Source organism: Notolepis coatsorum (assembly GCF_963971535.1).
Source record: "Notolepis coatsorum genome assembly, chromosome: 17".
Classification (NCBI taxonomy): Eukaryota; Metazoa; Chordata; class Actinopteri; order Aulopiformes; family Paralepididae; genus Notolepis; species Notolepis coatsorum.
The window spans coordinates 46596955-46620914 of NC_140181.1; the positions used below are offsets into that span (position 1 = coordinate 46596955).

The window sequence follows — 23960 nt, forward strand, 5'->3', positions numbered from 1 at the left end:
GGGTGAGGTGGGTTCTAGGAGTCAGGTCAAGCAGTAGTCTGACTAGTTTGTTTTGAGATGTTTGTAATTTGGTTTTTAGTGCCTTTGAGGTGCTTTGGTACCATGATACCATGTACCCATCCCATACCATGTACCCATTCTGCAATCTGTTAATAAAGTTTTCAATCAATCACAGTGCCTGATCTCAAGTCAGCTCCTGGCATGTCACAGTGCCTGATTCATTAGAGGTCACAACAAATGTACACTGATTGAAGGATACTCATTCTCCTCATAGTTGGCAGCCAGCACCTCCAAAGAACTCCACTATGTTCCCCCAAGGGTGCGTTTGTGAGCAAATTGAAAAGCCAGCCACCTGGAAAGATCAGGACTGAGAGACCTATTGAATGCAATAGAGCATGGGGGAAACCCTTGAATCTCAATCAGACGAGTTGAGAAACAGCAGCTTATTCTATAAAGGACACCACTGAGGGCAGATAAGATGTTCTTCTTCTGTGGAATTATTACATTATCAGCTCTGGAAGAATATTTTGACCTGAGAGTTCTGAAATGAATGGACCACTAAAGGTACAGGAGGTGTATTTGATTGAGCAAAGGCTTTGCAATGTTTAGAGTCTTAGAAACGTGTTGACTTTTTAAACTTGGGATGTCATTCAGCGGATCCTTTTTAAAAGGGATTTTTGTTATATTCATGGGTGCATATTGATGATATCAACCCATATCAACACCTTCCAATGAATCAGCTATGTGACTGCTACATCACTTTCAAAAAGTAAAAGCTGATACCATCCACAGGAAATAATCACGTTAGTCTAATACCTAAGTTGAATATTGGGATGGCGTGTCGGATTCATTGCATTTGACTCCAGCTCTCTGCTAAGAGCGACTTCACTCACTGACGTTACTGACTATGCCCCAGTGGTATTAAACACATACAGTCGTACAGTATGGCTCTTCTGTTTCTTTGCACATGTACAATTATTATTGTACCTTTATTGTTGATGTATACTATTGTATTGTTTCTTTAATTTCCATCTCCCTCCATATCTCTCTCCCCCTCTCTTTCTCTCCCCCCTCTCTCTCTCCCCTTCTCTCTCTCTCCCTCTCCCCTTTCTCTCTCCCCCTCTCTCTCTCCCCCCTCTCTCTCCCCCATCTCTCTCCCCCTCTCTCTTTCCCTCGCTGCCCCTCTCTCCTCTCTCTCCCTATCTCCCCTTACTCTCTCCCTCTCTCCCCCCCTCTCTCTCACCCACTCTCCCTATCTTTCTTCCCTTTCTCTCTCCCTCCACCCCCCCCCCTCTCTGTCTCTCTTTCTGTGTGTCTGTCTCTGTCTCTCAAACCGCCACAGGACATTTTAATTCCAAGATGAACTTTAGAACGTACTGTAAGTAAACAGTCAACTCTTACCTAACTACTCATACAACTCCAGTGTTACATGATTTCCAACTTCCTGACGAAAAGGAAGCAATGGTTGCCGACAGTTAAATTGCAGTTTATAATTCCTACAGTATCAGGAAGAATAAGCACTCCTGTACATCACATGACATTATTTAATGTATATCTGCACTGGGAATCATTAAAGGGGCATTTCAAATTCTCATTTACTATCTAAGAGATTAACCTCTCTAGGGCACTTCAAGCCAAATGGTTATGGAAACAAGCTTGCGACTGGAACAACTGGTAGCCAGTTGAAATCCACAGTCCGGCTTGGAAAATGTTCCATTCTCCCTCGACAACTTCCATCAAAGCCCCCTTGAGCAAGGCACTTGATCTCCAACCACTCTAACGGCAAATAACGGAGCTGCTCAGTGGCTAACTCCCTTTTTTCTGAAGTACCTTCCAAAGGATCCCTAGACTATCCTCAGAACTACTGTATGAACCTAAAGCAGAACTGTTCAACTTCAATAGCTAGTGGGTCAAATAGCAAAATCACTGGAGGATTGTGGGCCACACAGAATACTTTGTCAATGAATGACTACAAATAACTCTTAACAGTAAAATGTTAATAGATATATTACTACATGGAATAAACTAATCAAGTGCATTCCTTTTCTTTCACTTTAATGGTGTCATTGAAATCAATTCCAGACAGCAGCCTGTCCATACAACACAATATGAAATCTATGGTTACAAGGCTTGATACAGAAGTGCAAAGGGTTACTGTCAATCACAGCATGTGTGCTATAAAAAGACATAACAGGCCATACATGCAGGCAGCCTCTTGTGGGCCATACAAAAAAAAAAAGCCTGTATGTTGCCCGCAGGCCGCTAGTTGAATAGGCCTGACCTAGAGGTACCTGGGCTCCACCCAAGGGGGGTTCTGGAAGCCAACCAACTCCTCCTGCAATCACAAAACAATCATGTCTCGCCTCGACTATTGCAATGCTCTGCCAGCTGGTTTACTGGCTTGCGCCACCAAGGCCCTTCAACTCACACAGAACCCAGCGGCCCGTCTGATCTCCAACCTACCAAAGTCAGCCCACATCACCCCACTTCTCAGAGTGCTGCACTGGCTTCCTGCATTGCTGCACAAATCCACTTCTCAAGGTTCTTGACCTGGCATACAGTGCAGTGAGGGGAACGTCTCCCTCCTACCTCCGGTCAATGGTCTCTAACTACACACCCTCAAGGCCCCTGTGCTCTGCATTTACTGCCCACCCGAGACCCACTCCTATTCGAGCTCCTGGGAGGTCATCAAAGCAAAGCCGGCTATTCTCTATCCTCGCTCCACAATGGTGGAACAAACTTCAAAGTCAGGACAGGATAGTCACAGGACTGACAATTTGTAAGTCACTTTGGATAAAAGCGTCAGCTAAGTGATTCAATGTAAATGTAAATGGAATGTATGAACCTAGAGGTACTGTTGGTACCTGGGCTGTATGAACCTAGAGATAGGTACCTGGGCTGTATGAACCTAGAGGTACTGTTGGTACCTGGGCTGTGTGCACCTAGAGGTACTGTTGGTAATAATTATTATAATTGTTTGTTAGACTAGAATATTTGTTAGACTAGAAGACTAGAAGTCTTTATTTGTCATGCAGTTTTAACACACACACGCATGCACTGAGTCGCCGATGAAATGTCTCTCGGCACTTTTCCCATCCCGTTGTCCTTCCCCCCATGGGCAGCCGGGAGCAGATAGGGCGTCAACGTGAGCCGCGCCCCGGGGACCAATCCAAGTGCTCCTGTCCATCTTCGTCAAGGACGCCACAGCGTTAGCGATCTGTTGTGCATGTTTTTCCATTGGGTTTATCTTATCGGGGGGAAACCCTTGCGAGCACGGGGAGAACATGCAAACTCCACACAGAAAGGCCTGGGAGATACCCCACCTGAGTACCTGACATCATGGAAACCTGGTCCCCAAGCGGGAATCGAACCCTGGACCTTCTTGCTGTGAGGCGACAGTGTTAACCACTACACCACCGTGCCGCTAGTACCTGGGCTGTATGCACCTAGAGATAGGTACCTAGAGATCCGCCTTCTTCCACCTCAGAACCATTTCCCGCCTCCGCCCCTCACTCTCCGACACCTCAGCGGAAACACTCATTCACGCCTTCATCACTTCCCGCCTCGACTACTGTAACGGAATCCTTCTTGGTGCTTCCAAGAAGGTTCTGGATCGCTTACAGTACGTCCAAAACTCTGCTGCGAGGGTCCTGACGCGCACCAAACCCTGGCAGCACATCACCCCCACCCTGCAAAAACTCCACTGGCCCCCCATCAACTACCGAATCTCCTACAAGATCCTCCTCCTCACCTACAAATCCCTGCACGGGTTGGCCCCTTCCTACCTGACCAACCTACTCCACCCCTACACTCCAGCACGAGGCCTCCGCTCCTCCAACTCCGACCTCCTCACCATCCCCCGCACCAGGCGTTCCACACTGGGAGACAGAGCTTTCGCTGTAGCTGCCCCCAGGCTGTGGAACTCCCTCTCCCCCTCCATTCGAGGCTCTGACACCATCAACCTCTTCAAAACCCACCTAAAAACCCACCTGTTCACACTTGCCTTCACGCAACACGGCCCTGCTCCCAAGTAGCCCACCCCTGACTCTTTTCTTTTAACACTTTAATCGCCGGAGACGCCGAAACTCGTCTTTCCCCGCCATGCTCATTCTGCCGAAGACGCCGTAACACGTCTTTGATATCAATATTTCAAAAATCTGTGATCGAAATCATATTTCTCCCCCGGGGACCTGAGATATACTGCTGAGCTCCACTCAACTCTCTAACGGTTCAATAGCGCCATCTGGTGGCCGGATCGCCCAGGGGAGAAACAGGATGTAGAAGCTGGTGCTCATTTCAATTCGGTCCGATCACTCGCTATAGGTCCCGGGACTCGAGCTCGACACAATACATAGCGATCCGTTGCCAATAACTCGATAAACAACATGATTTGGACGTATATACTATTATACAACCTGGAAATGGATCGGGTATTTCTCCATCCCATAATAGAAAAAATTCTGTTCCACGCTCATCTGCCAACGGCGCGAGGAAGCTACGGTGAGTTTCAGCGTTATTTTCTAATGTCCTCTATACTAACTGCTCTAATGATCATATCACCCACACTAGATGAATGATATAACGTTGCCCACGGAATTATAAACGACCCCCCGCCCATCCGGTCAACATCAGATCATACGTAGTAACTTCTAGAACTACGTGCAGTTGAAATTTTTTATCTGGCACCGATCGCTATCAAACTGTATTTGATCATCAATATAATGCATTTAGGGCTATAAATCAAGTTCTGGAGAAAGCTGCAGAAAACGACAAAAACATACTTATACTTTAGACCGTATTTTAGTATGAATATATGAATGAAAAAATATAACGTTGCTACACCCTGAACAATAGATATAGGACATTGAATGGGCCATAATAATGTCAATTTAGCAATACAATTTAAAAAGTTATAGCCCTGCAAAGAAGGGGAACTTCTCCATAGATAGACAAATAGAGCTGGCTAGGGATGGTAAATTATAAATTTAACCATGGCGATCAAAGTGTTAAGCCACAGATCCTGTTGTTTTGTTTTGTTGTTTGTTTGTGTTTTGTTTTCTGTTTTTTGTTTGTTAATTCCAACCACTTCATCCAATTGGACAGCACCTTGCTTCCTTTTTTTATCTTATTTGTTTTTTTCCTGTTGTTACTATACACATATATATATATATATTTTTACCCTTTCCTTGTACAGTGTCCTTGAGTCTGAGAAAGGCGCTTTTCTCTTAAAATCCAATTTATTATTATATTATTATTATTATTATTATTATTATTATTATAGGTACCTGGGCTGTGTGCACCTAGAGGTACTGTTGGTACCTGGGCTGTATGCACCTAGAGGTACTGTTGGTACCTGGGCTGTATGCACCTAGAGGTACTGTTGGTACCTGGGCTGTATGAACCTAGAGGTACTGTTGGTACCTGGGCTGTATGAACCTAGAGGTACTGTTGGTACCTGGGCTTTATGAACCTAGAGGTACTGTTGGTACCTGGGCTGTATGAACCTAGAGGGAGGTACCTGGGCTGAGGACGGCTGGGTTGAGGGAGAACTGCTGGGCGGAGAGCAGGAACATGACCTCCAGTGAACAGCTGGACAGGAGGGTGCTCTGGTCTGAGCAGTCCAGGAGTTCAAAGCCTGAAAGAACAGCAGTTTCTGTCTTTAATTCAAACCTTTATTTAAACATGACCCATGCTGGATGTTCTATAAATATACTTGTCATAATTAATTGAATCAATGACCACTGGGACTACATTCTATAGCATGTGTGAGTTGTTTTCTCCCAAATTAAAAAAAGAAACACACAAAAAAAACACAATAATTTTTTTCAAAAACTGATTATTGAGGCTACTGTTTGTAACAGCAAAAGTTTTTTCGCTAGTAGTAGAACATGTCATCGCACCCATTTTTACAGCAATCTATGAATGAGAAATCCCCTCATAGAACATTCAACAGCTGGACATCTCTGACATCAGTGAACAAGAGGAGCTCCTAAATCACGACTTTAAAAGTAGAGGGCACCACAGAGCAAGAAACAAACATGACAGCTAATCTTCCTCACCATGAGATCACTATGCCTCACAGCTGATGTTACCTACTCATCTTCTTAAACGTTTTTACTATATAAAAAGTTATTATGTCCAGTCCCAATGCGGAAATCATTTACCTTAGAAATATGTGGTATGTTCACATTCTCAAATAATTTGATTTGTAGATACAAAACAAGCTTTTTGGAACGTTATACGCACATCATAAATCAGAATAAAAAATCCAGGAAGTAATAAACATTTTATTTTAGTAGAAAGTGAACGGATGGCCGCCCTGCCACAGAGGAAGAGCAGATTTAAACAAACAACAGCCTCCATCGTACCGGGTACAGTCCTGGCAAACTGCAGCAACCTCTGTAAGTGTGGTGAGACCATATTAGACATCCTGTCTTCATCATCCTCCAGACACGGCCACTCGAACACCTGCACGAATACATCCAAAAACACTGCAAATTTATTTTGCACATGCAGTAAACTCAATTATACAACGGCATGCAAATTTCTCGATTCTGATTGGCCATTTACACGTCTTTATTGGCAACAATCCACGGTCCTGGGCTCAGGACCCGCCCACAACCGAATCACATAATCACTCCGCCGGCTCACTCCGGGAGAATGTTGATAGCGCCAGAATGTTGATAGCGCCATAAGCCCATAACGACTAAATATGAAGCGATTCTGTCAAGGGGAATGTGTTAGTCCTTTAAACAATGTTGGATGATGTAATTGATGGGTCTTGAGTCAATCTAGAACAAAAGAAAAATCGCGGATTGATTGATAGATTAATTGATTGATTTAAATGTCTACTTCCTTCCCACTGACTGCAGCGTTCACTCTCACACTGTCCGACGCTGGCGTACCCACAAACACACACACACACACACACACACACGCACACACACGCACACACACACACACACACACACTCCTGTCTGCAACAGCGGGGGAGTCAGACTGAGAGAGAAGCAGCGCTGTTTTAAGTGAGCATGGTCTATTGAATTGATTGATTGGTTGATTGCTAATTTTATTACTGTACCCCTGGTTTCCAACTGGTTAAGTTTAGGCTAAAATAAATAAATAAAAAAATAGGGCGAAGAAAACGTTTTTTTTCCTATAGGGCAAAGAAAACCTTTTAATTTGTTTTACCTACTTTATATAGAAGCATCTAAGAATGAAGTTCTATGGAAAGTAGGTCTGCATTCCCTTAACAATTGTGTGTATTGAGCCGTACTGTATTGTACCCATTCTGCATCTGGTAATAAAATTTTCAATCAATCATTCCAATAATACACAGTTGGATGTGTTAGTTGGTTGGATGCACTTCAAGCTGCTTCCACATGAGGCAACTTCTCTCAATCATTCCAATAATACACAGTTGGATGTGTTAGTTTGGTTGGATGCACTTCAAGCTGCTTCCACATGGAGGCAACTTGTCTTTTTTGTAGTTGTGGGAACTACTTTTTCTGGCGGATGGTTTTTTCAATAAATCTTCGATTAATGTGTGTTTATTGTATAGAAATAAGGTTGGATGAATCTGGCAGTTGTATAAAAGCATTACATCACGCGCAGGAGTGGTTTGTGACCAATAAACCATGCCTAGGGGGGTCTAACGACCACCCCTAGGCATGGTTTATTGGTCACAAACCACTCCTGCGCGTGATGTAATGCTTAAACATAGCCCAAACAAGTCTTGATGAAGGGAGAATGTTGGTAAAGATATACTTTTCAAATTTGTAAGTTGTTTTATATAGTTAGTTATTTTAGGAATGTAAAGTACTGTATTTAGACATATTATGGGTGTAATGCCCCTTTAAAGGAAGAAAATGTGACCAAAGTGACAATAATGACTATAAGTAAAACATTTCAGAATCTATGACACTGATACTGCTTTCTAGTCTACATGTTATCATTATGCATTGTGCACAGCCCTATCCACATCAATGGAGAGGAGGTTGAGCATGTCTGTAGTTTCAAATTCCTGGGAGTCCACATCTCTGAGGACCTGTCCTGGACCATCAACACCTCGACCCTGGTCAAGAAGACCCACAAGCGCCTCTTTTTCCTGAGGAAGTTGGCCAAACTCCACCTATCCCCTCCCCTGCTAGCAAACTTTTATCGCTGTACGATTGAGAGCATCCTCACCACCTGCATCTCAGTCTGGTACGGCAACTGCACGGTTAAGGACCGGAAATCACTGCAGAGGGTAATGAAAATAGCCCAACGCATCACCAAGACCCCACTCCCCCCCATCTCATCAATCTATGAGAAGTGGTGCTCACGGGGGCGGCTAGGTGGTGCAGTGGGCAAGGCGCTCACCACCAATGCAGGAGACGCTGGGTTCGAGCCCAGCTCTCTGCATTGCTATCAGCTTGGCTGGTCGTTCATACTAATACAATTGGCAGTATTAGGGGGTGGGAAGCTGATGGGTGGGGATCGGACGTTGTGGACAGCGACTCCTACAGGTCGGTTGGTGCGCCTGCGCAGCAGAATCAGGAAGCGACGGGGGCGGCGTGTCCCTCCCACGCAGACCCCCCGATGCTGAGAGATCGCGCTGTGCAGGTGAAAAGATGCGACGGCTGCTTCCTCGAGTACCGGAGGGGACACGTGATGTAAGGCTTCGTCCACATTGCAGCCGGCTTGTGGGAGGCATGGCCTAACAGCGTTCGAGACAGGGGAGGGTAGAATTGGACAATACGAAATTGGGATGGGAGAAAAATAGAAAAATGGGAGAAAAAGTCGATAAAAAAAAGAAGTGGTGCTCACGAATGGCGGCCGGGTAGCGCAGCGGAATAATCGTCTGTCTACCACCGCAGAGACACTGGTATCAAATCCAGCTGTCAGTGGTGCCTCCGGCTTGGCCGGTCATCATACTGACACAATTGGCAGTGTCAGCGGGAGGGAAGCCGGTGGGTGGTAATCTGGTTGTTGTAAACAGCGACTCCTACAGGTCGGTCAGGGCGCCTGCACAGCGAGGAAGGGATCTGGGTCAGGTAGTGTGCCCTCCCACGCGTTACACTCACCCAATGAGAGTCCTCGCTGCCAGGTGAAAAGAGGCTGCTGGCTGTCTCCTATGTATCGGAGGAAGCATGTGATAGACTTCAGGGCTCCCTAGACCGGCAAGTAGGGGGGAAATGCGCGCAATGACCAGGAAGGGGAGAGGGGAATTGGCATAATGACTAAATTGGGATGGGAGGAAAATACAAGAAAAATAGGAGGAGAAAAAGTGGATTAAAAAAAAGAGAAGTGGGCCTCACTGTTAGCACGGAACATCATCAAAGACGCTTCTCACCCCAACCATGGACTGTTCACCCGCCTGCGGGGTACTCGCTCTGGGGCACGCTACCGCAGCCTCCCAGACAGAACCAACAGGACCACGAATAGTTTCTTCCCCTCAGCTGTCAGACTTCTTAATCAAAACTTTACTTAGCCCACTGCACCTCACTGTATACCTGTATATAGCCATAATTTATGTAGACTTTATTTGAATGATTATTTTAATTATTATTTTGTATTCTCACCATTGCACATTGTGCCATTGCACCTTACTGTACAGTTTTATTTATATGTGTCTTATATTGCAACTGACTGTTGATTGTCACATCCTGGTTAGACGTACACAATCTCGTTGCACTGTCTTGTACTGTGTAATGACAATAAAATTAATCTAATCTCATCTAAAATAGTCAAGTTATCATTGTGCTAATCTCATAGTAAAATTATCATTGTGCTAATCACATTGTCAATATATCACTGTGCTAATTACATAGTCAAGTTCTCATTGTGCTAATCACATTGTCAATATATCATTGTGCTAATCACATATTCATGTTCTCATTGTGCTAATCTCATTGTCAAATTCTCATTGTGCTAATCTCATAGTCAAATTCTCATTGTGCTAATCTCATAGTCAAATTCTCATTGTGCTAATCACAGTCAAATGATCATTGTGCTAATCACAGTCAAATGATCATTGTGCTAATCACGTAGTCAAATGATCATTGTGCTAATCACATAGTCAAATGATCATTGTGCTAATCACATAGTCAAATGATCCTTGTGCTAATCTCTTGTTAATGAATAAGAGTTAAATTCCCTCTGGAACCACTGTAAAATACAGTTTTGTCAGACGTGTGTTCAGACAGTGAGGAAGTGAGCCTCACCCTGCAGTGAGTGTGGTCATGTGCCCTGTATTGTCGATGAGCCTCCACCATCCTGTCCAGCACGTGCTTCTGTTCTCTGGACAAGCTGCGGGAGAGAGACAGCACCTAGAGCAGACACATTTATAGAACAGACAGTTATATAACATAGTCTCTCTTTCACACTAAAGTAATTTACACCTGTCCTCTACAATAGGGTGTAAACATTGTGTAAGATTTGATTATCAAGCATAACACCAGGTGACCAAATGCATGCAAGGATGAAGGAAAAAGAGAGAAAGAAAGAAAGAAAAGAAAGAATCAGAACTTAATTGAACAAATATGATGAACAATCAGGAAGGAAGGAGGGGAAGAAAGAAAGAAGGAAGGAGGTGAAGAAAGAAGAAAGGAAGGAAGGAATGAAGGAGGGGGTGAGTAAAGAAGGAAGGAGGAAGGAAGGAATTAGAGAAGGAGGTTAGGGAAGTAAGGAAGGTATTTCCTCTCCAGTACCTGTCCCGGTAGTCTGCTGGTGGAGCTGACACTCCTGCTGTCCATGGTCTCCTCCTCCTCCTCCTCCTGGCCTCCTCTGCTCTTGGTTCCTTTCCTCAGCCTCTTGGACTGGCACTGCACCTCCGTCAGCAGACCTGGTTAACACACAACTTTAACTGGTGACAAACACTCCCTTGTCATTCCCAAAACTATTCAAACATTTTAGTCAAGGTATTCATTGGTTTAGGTCTGTATGTTTAGTCAAGGTATTCATTGGTTTAGGGTCACTGGTTGACATTTTTTGTCTTTTATCAGATGTGTCTTTTTATGAAAATCGGATTTTGTTAAATGTAGAATCTCTAATGTTGTCAAGCAGCGACCTCTCAGTAAAAGGGATGGAGGGTCTGCTGTGTGGGTTGGGTTGGAGTTCAGTGGGTTTAGAGGAGGGGTTGCTATCGGTAGCCACAAGAGAGGTCTGGAGAAATGTACAGTATTATAATTTACTAATCTCAAACCCACATGTAAACAAAGTGCAATACCAAACAAGACTCTTCTCGCCTAGAGGTTGCTGTTTGACGGCATTACAGATTCTACCTTTAAAGCGACAACGTGTATGATTTATTTGGTTAACGTGGCTAGGTAAACATGTTTAATCTGCAGACAAAATAATTGTAATTCAAGTAGTCAGTGAGGCTGACTATTCCTGGACAGGTTTTACATCCAGTCACAAAACACTGTTTAACTGCTGAAGTACTTTACCTGATCAAGACTTGGATTATTTCTTATTTGCTTTATTGAAAGGAAAATTGTGTGAAGACATGAGGTAAGCTGACAATAGGGTTGCCAACTGCCAACATCCCTAAATTGGTTTGTCACATGATACAACACAAGGGAGGTCCTGTATAGTGACCATAGAACTATATAGGAGAGGGGAGTGGAGAGGAGCGCTGTTGTTTCAGAACCATGGACAGCGCTGTTTGGTATGTAGAATCGTGCATTGTAATATAAGGACGTAATTTGAACCTTTTGGTTTGCCATATGCCTCCAGGAAGATAAATAATCAGTGCATGTGGAATACTTTTACAGACATGAAATGTATCAAGATGGATCTTCCAAATGTAGTTTATTTCACAGATATGTGTTTCCTTGTGTATTCCTATCAAATTATTGTTTGCTGTAACATTACTGTGTGGTATTCATGTGAATTCACATGACTGTTTTGCCTTCAGTGAATGATAATCCTGAATCCATGATCAAATTATTGTGTAATTTTGCTGCTGACATCATCAGGTAAGAGCAACGTGTCTCCTTTAAATGCTTTATTATAAGCGTGTGAACAGACCTGGATATAGAGTCCATTGTACAAAATTATATAGTTTCTACAGAGATAAGACAAAGCATTTGACGACCATATATATACATATATGACGTTGTGATTGTCTATAAAAGGAAGGAACAAGAACTTTGAGAGAGACTGCTCATATGAGTCATAAGTAAGATAATGTGCTCTGACAATTAAGCTGACAAGCCCATTATTCAGTTCAGACCATTGTTATAATCTGTGAAAAACAGATAGTTTTATTTGGTGTTATTTCATGTCTGACTGAGGTAGGCTGATTAAGATGTAAAATACCAGACAGCACAGCAGAACACACCCAAAGCCCTCAAGACCACCTTTTGTCCCTTATTTGGCAACCCTAGGTGACAACAAGTGATGTTAATATGATCAATTATTACATTTTTCAAGGTGGCAAAAGTTTGGTTAGCTAACGTTATATGTGGTGAACATGTAAATAACGTCATAGCTTGTGCAAGCCCCGAGTAATGTTAGGTTGGTTGATTGTGTTTGCTGCCAAGGATGTGGATAACGTTGTTGATTTGCCTGGGTGTCACTTTTTGTGTAATATGTAACATAGCTGACTTGCACAGTTTTACACAGTCTGTAGTGAGTGAGTTTCATTGACCAGTGTAGCAGCAGTGCAGAGCTATTCCATTTAAAAGTTTTAAAGAGGCTTGATCTTTTAACCAATCAGGGAAGCTTAGTGGTTATTTTGTGGTTAGTCACTAGTTAGTTAGTCTCGGACTGTGTTAAATGGGGACTGCACAGATTCAACCACTAAAAGTGCTTATTCCAACAAAACTCCCTTTGAGCTTCTCTGATTGGTTAAAAGGGGGAGCCTCATTGTGAAATTTTAGAATGAAATATCTCTGCACTGATGCTACACTGTCAATGAAACTTGTGTGTCAGTGTGTCCACGTTAAGATGTTTTGGAGCAACATTTTAAGAAAAAGATCTGTGACGACACATTGCAACTTTAAGTTGGATTATGTGTTTTAGCTGAATTTCGTTAAAGGTTTTTAGTGGCCTCTCCTATTAACCACTAAACAAAACCTGTAGAATGTTCAAAAGGTCACCTACAAGAGCTTTCCATTACTTATTATTATAATAACTTCATGGTAGTAAATGGAATAATTAACATGTGCTTTTAATAGCAATTGTTTTCAATCCCATTGACCTGTACTACCATTACAACTCAAATAAATGCATAGAGGAGAGTTTCTCAAATTCCTCAGAAAACTAAAACATTGATGGCCAAACGTTCTGAACAGACATCCAAGAGGGCTATGTTAGTGATCACTAGGACAGGTTTATAAAAGCCCTGAACCTTCCCTCTGGTGTCAACCAGATTAAAAGAGTCCCTCACACTCAGCCAGCATGCCCACGGCGCGGCACTTCCTCAGACGGCAGTCCTGGCACTTCCTTCTCATGTACATGTCCATCTCACAGCCGCCGCCACTTTTGCAGCGATACACCGCCTTCTTAGTCACGCTGCGTCTGAAGAACCCTGTAACACCAGCAAAATAATCACTCATTCTGTCCAACAACAGGCTTTCCACACTGCTGTACCACGTTCAACTGTCCCAGCCAGCACTCTATAATACTCACCACCTATCTCATGTTTAGTTCTATTTAGTAGAACTACTTCCCACGTTGCACTACTGGATACTCACAGCACTTCTCTGTACAGTTGCAACCATGCATACCATACTTTATATTAAACTGAATGTATGGAAAGTGACAGTCTACTCCCTCTACACAAGGACCTACTGTACATGACACCAGTCTCTGAGAGTTTCCGTACCTTTGCAGCCCTCGCAGGTGAGCGCGTTGTAGTGGTACCCGGACGCTTTATCCCCGCACACCACACACAGTTCATCCTGCGTCCTGCTCCTCCCGCCGGCCCCCAGCCTGGTCCGACGGCCCAGGGCCAGGCCCCCCACCCCAACCCCCCGCACCAGGCCTCCGTACTGGAGATCGGGACTGGGGTCGCAGGGAGGCTCCAGGTAGTGTGGACTGTAGGGGTACGGTGGGTGGCATGGTTGGGAGGACGAGGACGACGAGGACGAGGGAGACCCGTAGAGGGGGAAGGGGAGGCTGATGGGGCTGTACTGCTGCTGGCCATAAGGGAGCACCTGGAGGTCAGGGTCCTGGAAGGGGTAGGCCAGAGGGTCGCCCAGCACGTCTGGAGGGGAAGAGGAAGTAACAGGTTTGACTTAAGGCAGCCCCCTCTCAGTCCACTGGGTGATAATCGGTCATTAGTTTGACTTTTTATTTGATTAGTTATTATTAGAGTTATTTCCTGGAAAATTATGAATATATTTCTGGCATAACAATAATATTCATAAATATGCTTTGGTCTTCAAAAAGCACTAGATTAAAGAGGTATTTCTGCATGATTGCATTCCATTTGTCAAAGGACAACAATGTGGGAAACGTAACAGCTTTGTCTATTAAATTGAATCTTACATTAATCAACAAAATCCAATGATTATTAGTCAGCAAATAAATGCTTCAGTGGAGGACAGCCCCAGTGTGTCTATATCACCCAGTCACAACTGATGATGCTCAGGTTGAATCTAAGCCAGTTTTACAGGTTATTCTGATAACGGGTAATTGAGAGCTACCAGTAGAAGTAAAAAGCAAGGATAGGACAATGACATAAAGGCCTACAGATTTGAAGGAACATACCGACATTATGGGGAATGCACTTACTGTCTACTCCAGAGTCAGACAAGAAGATAGATACTGTACTCTCTGTAGAAGTTAGATACCAATGTCCTCTCTGTGCGTTCAATTGAAAGCTATCCGGCTGCAAGCTAGCCTAGCTTAGCACAAATTAATGGAAGCTAGCCTAGCCTGCCAAAAATACCTCTCTCTAGCTTAGAAATTGGTATCTATCTTCTTGTCTGACTGACTCTGGAGAAGACAGTAAGTGCATTTCACATAATGTCGATGTGTTCCTGGTTTCCAGGCTGGTTTCAAAGAGAGCACATCCCATATAACAGGAAGCTGTTGAACAATATGTGAATGTTTCCATCATCAACATCCCATAATGTTGCCATGTTCCTTTAAACGATGCAGAGTATATGGAGACCATACCTAGAAGTTCACCCGCTTAGTATCAAAACACACTGACTGAATGTCACGGTATACGTGTTCCTAAATATGGTGTTTTCTGCCCTTAGCCCAAAGCACGTCCGTTCAATATTTAGTATCCATTTGAGGCACTGATGATGTAACCCCCATGGTTTCCCACATCTGACCCACCGGACAGATGCTAATCCTCAGTGACGTCATCTTGTTGCTTTCAGTGGAGCGCTCCCCCTCTGTGGTCTCTATGCAGTTTAACCCTTGTGTGGTGTTTTCAGTTACCAGTGGAGCGCCCCACCTCTGTGGTCTGTATGCACAGTTTAACCCTTGTGTGGCGTTTTTGTTACTCACCCAATGTTCACGGGTCTGATGGACCCACAACATTATTTGGAGTTTAGAACAACGAAGCCATGTTCAAACAATTCATGTAAAACTACTTAACGGAACACGCCAACTTTTTGGGAAATTAGTTTATTTGCCATCTACCCTGGAGTTAGACAAGCAGATACATACCCTTTTCTTCTCTGTACATGCATTAGGCTTAGGGAACAGCCGCACTGTTAGCCTAGCTTAGCGCCATTCACTGTAAGTAGGTGTGCCAGTGTAGCCTAGTTCCCAACAGTCTACAGGAAATGTTTACAGGAAAGTTTTGGAGTTGTATTTGGAGTGTATTTCATGACTGTTGGGAACTAGGCTACACTGGCACACCTACTTCCAGTGAATGACGCTAAGCTAGGCTAACGGTGCGGCTGTACCCTAAGCCTAATGCATGCACAGAGAAGAAACGGGTATGTATCTGCTTGTCTAACTCCAGGGTAGATGGCAAATAAGCTTATATGGTTAATATTTGCCATTTACCTCTCCTAGATCACATTTACCAATAAAAGTGCTATTTGTTTTTTGTGATAGAATGTGATGTCTGTAAAAAAAAGATAAAAAAGAATCCATTATAATCAAGACGTGAATGGAATAAATCATGTTTATCTTGAAAAATATAAATGAAACAAGGTGGAGGCAGACAGTGAACACAGTGAACCTTTTTGTTTAATTTCTACCATATTTACTTGTTTTCACTCTCCAGTGGACCCGAACACCACATATCGCTGCTGTTGGGACAAAACCTCATAACTCCATTTTTTGAATTTTTTTTTATTATATAAATCAACTCCGTAGATCATCCTCCATATGTGTGTGTGGGTTTTACAAAGTTTAAACAATGGGAAAGCATTAAACGGATCATCTGTCTAAACCTCCTAACTCTATTCACCCTCAAATCTGTGTTAGTTTTTTTCATCTGCTGAAAAGTTGGGTTTTTGGAGTTATGAGGTTTTGTCCCGACAGCAGCGATATGTAATATACAGTAAATGTGTAGGAGGGTACATGGTGTGCACTCAATGAAAATGTGTTATTTTATATGTTCTTCACATAAAATGAGTACAAAAATAAAAAGATAATCTAAACACTGAAAACAGGTCCCACAGACCAGAGCACCACACAAACTAACAGTTTTTCATCTACCAACATTTAAGATGTACAGGGACTAACGTATGTTCAAATGTAAGGCCTGCGGTGTCAGTGACTGTATCAGTGTCCTGGACTGCACTCATACAGTCATAACAGAAAGTGAATGAACAGTTTAACTGCTGTCGCGGTCAGGCTGCTGTAAGAGTCAAAGTGCACGGCAGGAAGGGATCCTTGTTCATCATCTCACATGATTCATGTGTGACTTCAAGATGTTTTTATTGGTCCGTGGGGATACAATAAAAAAAAAAGTTTGAGAGCAGGACTTCGTGAACTAGTTTGAACTGCTGAGACAGGATGCAGCTGAGAGGTGCCGTGGATAATTTCTTTTTATCATTTCTGACATTTCATTCCACGTTTTACAGCCATCTAGTGTGGTGCCTGACTGAAATGTCTTTGAGGGCGGAACAACCTGTGGGGCTGTTTTGCAAGTCCACTCTCCGCTGAGGGAACATGTGTGTGACCGCTAGCGGCTTAAAGAACAGCTGGACCAGGAGGTGCTAGCGCTGGTCTGGGATCTGGCTACAGTGTTACGAGGCGCAGTTAACCCCAAATGAAGCTTAGCAAAAGTTCAACCTTGTATCACGACTCATTATCCTATGGGTCTAAAACTCTGGAGAAGGCTTCGACTCATTGGTCTTTCATCACATCATAATTCAATCAGTTTAGCCGAAGCAATGACACACCTTCACTCATGTCTTCTCGGGAACCAATCACAAAATAGCTTTAGTCTTTATATGCCCTTCACCTGTTTTGATCTGTGTTGCTGTTCTGCAGCTATTCACAGGGTTCATGCAGTGCGGCGATGGATTTGTTTGCAGATTTGGCTTCCTCACTCTAACACTCATCGCTCTGAGCAGAGGTCAGGACACACACAGCAGAGTCCACTTCTCTGTGAAGGTCAGGAATGCTCTAGTCTATGTAACAACTGGTGCCACGAGTAAGAACAATAACTGTAATTTTTTATTCTGGGTTAACTACGCCGTTAAAGGGGCACTTCACCAAAAAACAATGGTGATTTATTTTGCACATAATCTCACACACATCCAAAAACTCCAAACAGTTTCGCACACATTCATTTATTTTGACAGTGTGTGAGATTTATGTGCAAAATAAATCCCCATTGTTTCTTGGTGAAGTGCCCCTTTAAGTAGGGACTCTCTTATCACGTTCCTGGTTCAGTCATGTTGTTTACCTTCCACAGATATTTTACCAGGTTAAAGGGGAATGCCACCCATTTTAATAATTCACATATGTTCTTCCTGTGTCCCAGGACAGTTCAGTCAGTACCGTACCAGTATTTGTGAAAATGCAGCACTCTCTCCTAAAGCTAGAAATCAGAGAGAGAACCTTCCAATGTCACTCAGATGTAAAAATCTGTGGCTGCACCATAGACAACAAATGGGGCTCTGACTTTATGAGGCCATGATATGTGTGTGTGAGCTCTTACAGGTTTTAACTCTGCTTCAGATCGTCTAGCAATGCTAGAATGTAAACATCACACAAACATTTTACAGCATGTTTAGGAATACCGACTGAACTGGGGCACAGGAAGAACATAACGTGAATTCTTAAAATGGGTGACGTTCTCCTTTAGTTGAAAGTCTGCAACTACAAGCACACGCACCCCGTCAGCAATGTTGAGGCCTTCGGCACTAGGCTACCTTTAAAAAAATTTAACAGTCAAGCTGTGCGACACTGGAAGCAACAAGCATCGTCTCGGTCTATCACTCTCACGCCTCCAGATCCATTCCTGGAATCATTAGCCGTGCTTTCATTTTTCATTCCCCACTCTTACCCTCTATTCTCTTCCTCATGTCCCGACTTCTTAGAAACCGTCGGCCTTGTGCTCATTACTCATCACTCTGGCAAGAAGCGTCTTCTCTCTCTAACATGACAAGGCTTTGTCTTTCTTCTCTTTGTCCTCTGTGCGCAGTGACGGGTAAGACGTGACTAGGACTTTACATGAAGCAGCAGGTGTGTGTGTGTGTGTGTGTGTGTGTGTGTGTGTGTGTGTGTGTGTGTGTGTGTGTGTGTGTGTGTGTGTGTGTGTGTGTGTGTGTGTGTGTGTTGCATTAAAGAAAGGGTTCATGCATGACTAATACAGGCCATCATTTCGACAGTGGCTCAGGAGGTAGAGCGGTCGGTCATCAGATAATCGGAAGGTTCTATTCCAGCTCCTGGCAGCATGAGCAAGACACTGAACCCCTAATGAACTCCCAATGAGCAGGTCGGCACCTTGCATGGTCGCCTCCGCCGTCTGTGTTTGAATGTGTGAGTAAATGGGTGAATGTGAGGCATAAGTTGTTGTTTGGATAAAAGCGATATACTGTATATATGCAGCTAATTTACCATTTCACTGATGGCTTTAATGCTGAGAAACTTAGCTCTGTGCTGCACCCCAGGCTCTGATAATACAGTCCAACGGGCCGAGACTTCTAACCTTCAAAGACCATGATACAAGTCATTTTCCAAAACAGGAAGCTTACGGTATAATCAGATGTGTCTTCATATGTTCTACTGAGGAACAGTATAATCAGATGTGTCTTCACATGTTTTACTGAGGAACAGTATAATCAGATGAGTCTTCATATGTTCTACTGAGGAACAGTGTCATCAGATGTGTCTTCATATGTTCTACTGAGGAACAGTGTCATCAGATGTGTCTTCATATGTTCTACTGAGGAACAGTGTCATCAGATGTGTCTTCATATGTTCTACTGAGGAACAGTATAATCAGATGAGTCTTCATATGTTCTACTGAGGAACAGTGTCATCAGATGTGTCTTCATATGTTCTACTGAGGAACAGTGTCATCAGATGTGTCTTCATATGTTCTACTGAGGAACAGTGTCATCAGATGTGTCTTCATATGTTTTACTGAGGAACAGTGTCATCAGATGTGTCTTCATATGTTCTACTGAGGAACAGTGTCATCAGATGTGTCTTCATATGTTCTACTGAGGAACAGTGTCATCAGATGTGTCTTCATATGTTCTACTGAGGAACAGTGTCATCAGATGTGTCTTCATATGTTCTACTGAGAAACAGTATCATCAGATGTGCCTTCATTATGTTCTACTGAGGAAACTATAAAAGAAGGAAGGGTCATCACATCACTGTGTAGTGTGTGAACGCAGATTGGCAGCTGAGATTCGATCCCAGAGTATCTGCGAGTGCTTAGTCCACTACCCAGCCGTCACCCCCTATTTTTTTTTAAACTCTTGCCCCATTGGATTGGATTGGAGCCTGGTGAGAGGATGCAGCAAAGTTTCTCAATGCTAAAGCGATACGTGAGATTATGGCCTGTACCAGCATGCTGGACCATATTTAATATAGGGCCTGTGTTTAAAAAAAGTTAACCCGTCCTGTAAGAATATACCTAAGGCCAGGCTACATTTTAAGGTCAGGGTGTAGGTTAAGGATAGGAAGGAGTTAAAGGAACACACATTATGTTCAAAACCTATCCCAAAAACTGCTGTGTACAAAATGTGTACAAAGTTATTGAGTTAAAGAGTTGTGTGGAGAGGAATGTGTGATGTCATTACGATGTCCACATGAAGACATCCCAACTCTTCAACTCAATACCTCTTAAAACCAAATTAATTTGTACATGACAGTTTATACTATGTGTGAGATTATGGGCTTAATAAATCAGCTTTATTTTTTCCTTTCCTTTAAGGAACGTACGTCTTGCTATTCCTTACACTATTTGCGCAACTTTACACAATTCCTGTGAGTCTATGGAACAGTTTTTTTCAAAAAGATTAATTGTTTTGTATTTCTAATCAAGTATTCAAAAGCAGCATTTTTCCAATTCAAGATTTCAAGCAGTTTTTGGCTTGGCTCCGCCCATAAGCGCTTTGAGTGACAGTCACCCACAGTCTGCGACTGGCAGACAGGCAGACAGAGAGAGAGATAGAGAGATAGAGGAGGGGGATAATAATTAATTTTGCTGCGGGGAGGGGGGGCATAATCCCACGGGACAATGCATTGGTAACTTGTTTCAAATGACAATATATATCCCTGTGAATATTATTGCACGGATCGGAATAGGGGCGCGCGCATGGGAGTCAAAGATATTTTTTGACAGTGATATGCGAGTGCTCCCAGGGAGAAGACCCATACCAGCCCTGCGCGCCAGTCGAGGTTGTGTGTGTGTAAATGCGTGTGTTTCCCCACGCGCCGGTCGAGGTTGTGTGTGTGTAAATGCGTGTGTTTCCCTGCACACCGGTCGAGGTTGTGTGTGTGTAAATGCGTGTGTTTCCCCGCACACCGGTCGAGGTTGTGTGTGTGTAAATGCGTGTGTGTTTCCCTGCACGCCGGTCGAGGTTGTGTGTGTGTAAATGCGTGTGTGTTTCCCCGCACGCCGGTCGAGGTTGTGTGTGTGTAAATGCGTTTGTTTCCCCGACAGAAGCTCCTGTCCCTCTCTATCTCTCTCTCCCTCTCTCTCTCGATCTCTCTCTCTCCCTCTCTCTCGCTCGCTCGTTCTCTGCCTCTCTCTGTCAAAACCCGCTTGAGGAAGTGTCGGGTATTTCCACTCGCTCTGTTGTTGAGCGAATGGTTGCGCTACAACCTTGCTACATAGCCAAGCGAGTCAAATCAGAATGACCTAGTTCACTGGGGGAGGAGATTGTCTCAACTGAATTAGAGCAATCCGCCAAAATGAGGATTAGAGAAACAGACCCATTGATACAAACCCCCATTGCTATAAAACAATGCTAAACACTGGAAAAGGCCATTTATAAGACACCTTTAATGTAAAGCCAGTTTTGAAAGCTCAAACTTTCCCCCGGAACTACAGTAGGGTCATTTTGAGGGACTCAGAATGACCATGTTTCCACCGAGGGACCAGGGTCTAAGCAGAGGTTCCGGGACTTTATTTTACCCCATTGTACCCCCAAAACGTCCTTGGTATGAAGGTAGGACCTTTCCAAAGTGCAGGAACTTTGAGGGTGGTGCTTGCAGTGCTGGATATTTAAGTGTTTAACAAGACATTTAATGTCCATTTCACCAATGTCATCTGCTTTCAACCAGGAAATGTTGTTAATTTAACCGTGATCACAAAGATATGATCAGATAAAATTGTCTGTGTTCTAATCTAGTGAGACACTGGAATGCCTAGAGACCTTTTTCACACATCAGTGGACTAATTTGCTTAATCTTTGTGGGTATTCACACCAAACAGACAACAATGGCCAAAAGGAACACTAAAGTACCGATAGTAATATAGTTCCTGGGACTAAAAGTTCATGGTAATTTGGGTTGAAAACACATTTAAGCAGATGCAGTACCTGTATGTGGTTGTGTGTGTGAAAGCCCTCTCCCTCCCTCATGTTCTCCATCATAACATGTTCTGCTCTCTCCCTCTCTCTCTCTACCAGATGTTTCCTGTCTCTACCAGACTAGGGGGGGTGCATCCACAGCTCCTAGTCGTGTGACAAAGCTGCGGAGAGCAGTGTTTGTAAACCGCTTTAGCACTGTGTAAACACTCCTCGTCCCACGCAAGCTAGCTGACAGCGCAAGCTAGCTCACCCCCCATCACGTTATGACGAAGCAGGATTCGATGATACTGCTGCAGGTCTTGACTTATCCTTATAAATAGACTCTAACTTCTCGAAGTAAGATGTACGGTCGACCCTCGTGTGTTGCTGGAAACGGAGCAAGCTGGCTGCACTTCTCCGAAAGAATTTTCCATGTCGTTAAGTAAACGAAAGGGTAAATAAAGAACCACTCTGACTAATTTGTCAATTTGAAAGGGGTGAATGGGATTATGTCACGCATGTATAAACTGTGGCAGTGGACACAAGAGGGAAGTATGGTCACTTCCTACTTGTGTAACAGTGTATAAACCTTTTTAAAGTCTGGTAATTTGGGATATAATACACTAGTTATACATGTAACTTGTAAATAGTGTGTATCAGTAATATTAAGTATTAAAATCAGATTAAATGTGCCCCCTGTCTCTCGTGTGGAACCCCAGGTGTGAAATGTCTACCTGTAATCACCTGCCTGTAATTTAAATTCAGCAAATCGCATGTCAGCAGTACGTGAACAGCCAATCAAATCATCCAGAGGTGTGTGACAAATCAAATCACACAAGAATACTCAATCCAAGGGACCCTTAGTGTGGGGAAAATACAAACATAAAAGAATTAAATATATATATATATAGGATCAATATTATAAAAAAATAAAAAAAAAATAAGTTAAACTGCATAGCTGGTAACACACATCCACATTCTAAACGAGAAAAAATCTCATAAAAAAAAATTCAGTCTGACTTGACGTCTCTTGTTCCAAGTCCAAAGCCTCATATATCAGTGGTGACTGGGACGGCCAGAGGAGCCAGGTGTTGTACTCACCATAGTACTGGAGCTGCTCCGTGGGGCAGTAGCCATCCGAAGCAGAGAGGTAGCCTCCACCCCCCGACATGCTCATCTCGGACTCCGTCCACTCTCTCATCTGGACTGACCAGCCACGCTGCAACTAGTAGTACTGGATCTGTCCCCACACACACACACACACACGCACACGCACACACACACACAGACATGCATTCAGAAGCAAATACATACACACAGACAAGCACACACGCAGATAGAAATGCACACGTGCAGATGCAAACGCAGGTACGGCCACACACACACAGGTCCACATGCAGATGCAAACACATGTGCACACGATCACCACACAGATGTAAACACACACATAGACACACGGACACACACACAGAGGATTCACGGTTATGACCGATCGAGAACGTTCTGAGACATTCCTCAATACCCGCATGTCCAGCGTTTCGGAGCTGTCCATTATGACATCACAGCCTATTTTTAAAGCAGGGGGGGGGGGGACCTTTGCAAACGCCAAGTGCACACAGCAGGAGGGAGGAGGAGTGCAGCTGAGGCCCCCGGGCCAGAGACATGCTGGAGGTCCTGGCTGTCCCGGGGGACAGGGAGAGAGAGACGGATCCCCAGGGGACATCCAGGAGGAGTGTGAGAAGAAGAGAAGAGAGAGGACCGCAGTCCAAACAGCTGGCGTTGGCTGGAGGGGGTTCACAGAGAGGATGGAGGGAGAGAGAGAGGGAGAACGAGAGAGATGGGGAGAGAGACATACTCCCATATCAGAGGGTCCCTGGTGGTGTGTGTGTGTGTGTGGGGGGGGGGGGGGGGGTATGAGTATTACTCTACTTGTGAGGACCACTTTGATTTCTGGACATAAAAAGTAAGGACTTTTCAGGGACATTTTTATTGGTCCTCAAAGTGTAAATATCCTTTTTAAATGTTAGTGGTTAGGTTAGGGTGGGGTAGGTTAGGGTAGGGTGGGGTAGGTTA

General features: G+C 43.8%; 1 protein-coding gene across 1 annotated transcript in view; it reads right to left on the minus strand.

Annotated features, from left to right (window-relative positions):
- nr1h5 (nuclear receptor subfamily 1, group H, member 5) overlaps positions 1-23088 on the minus strand; it is a gene marked incomplete at both ends in the record, with an annotated part of 83284 nt that extends 60196 nt beyond the window's left edge. Inside the window, 7 exons of the mRNA XM_084333073.1 lie at positions 5519-5635; positions 6369-6468; positions 10206-10310; positions 10692-10825; positions 13376-13516; positions 13814-14194; positions 22989-23088. Of these exons, the coding sequence (XP_084189199.1) occupies positions 5519-5635; positions 6369-6468; positions 10206-10310; positions 10692-10825; positions 13376-13516; positions 13814-14194; positions 22989-23088 (1078 nt within the window). The remainder of the gene's footprint in view (positions 1-5518; positions 5636-6368; positions 6469-10205; positions 10311-10691; positions 10826-13375; positions 13517-13813; positions 14195-22988) is intronic.
- Positions 23089-23960: the final 872 nt, after the last annotated feature.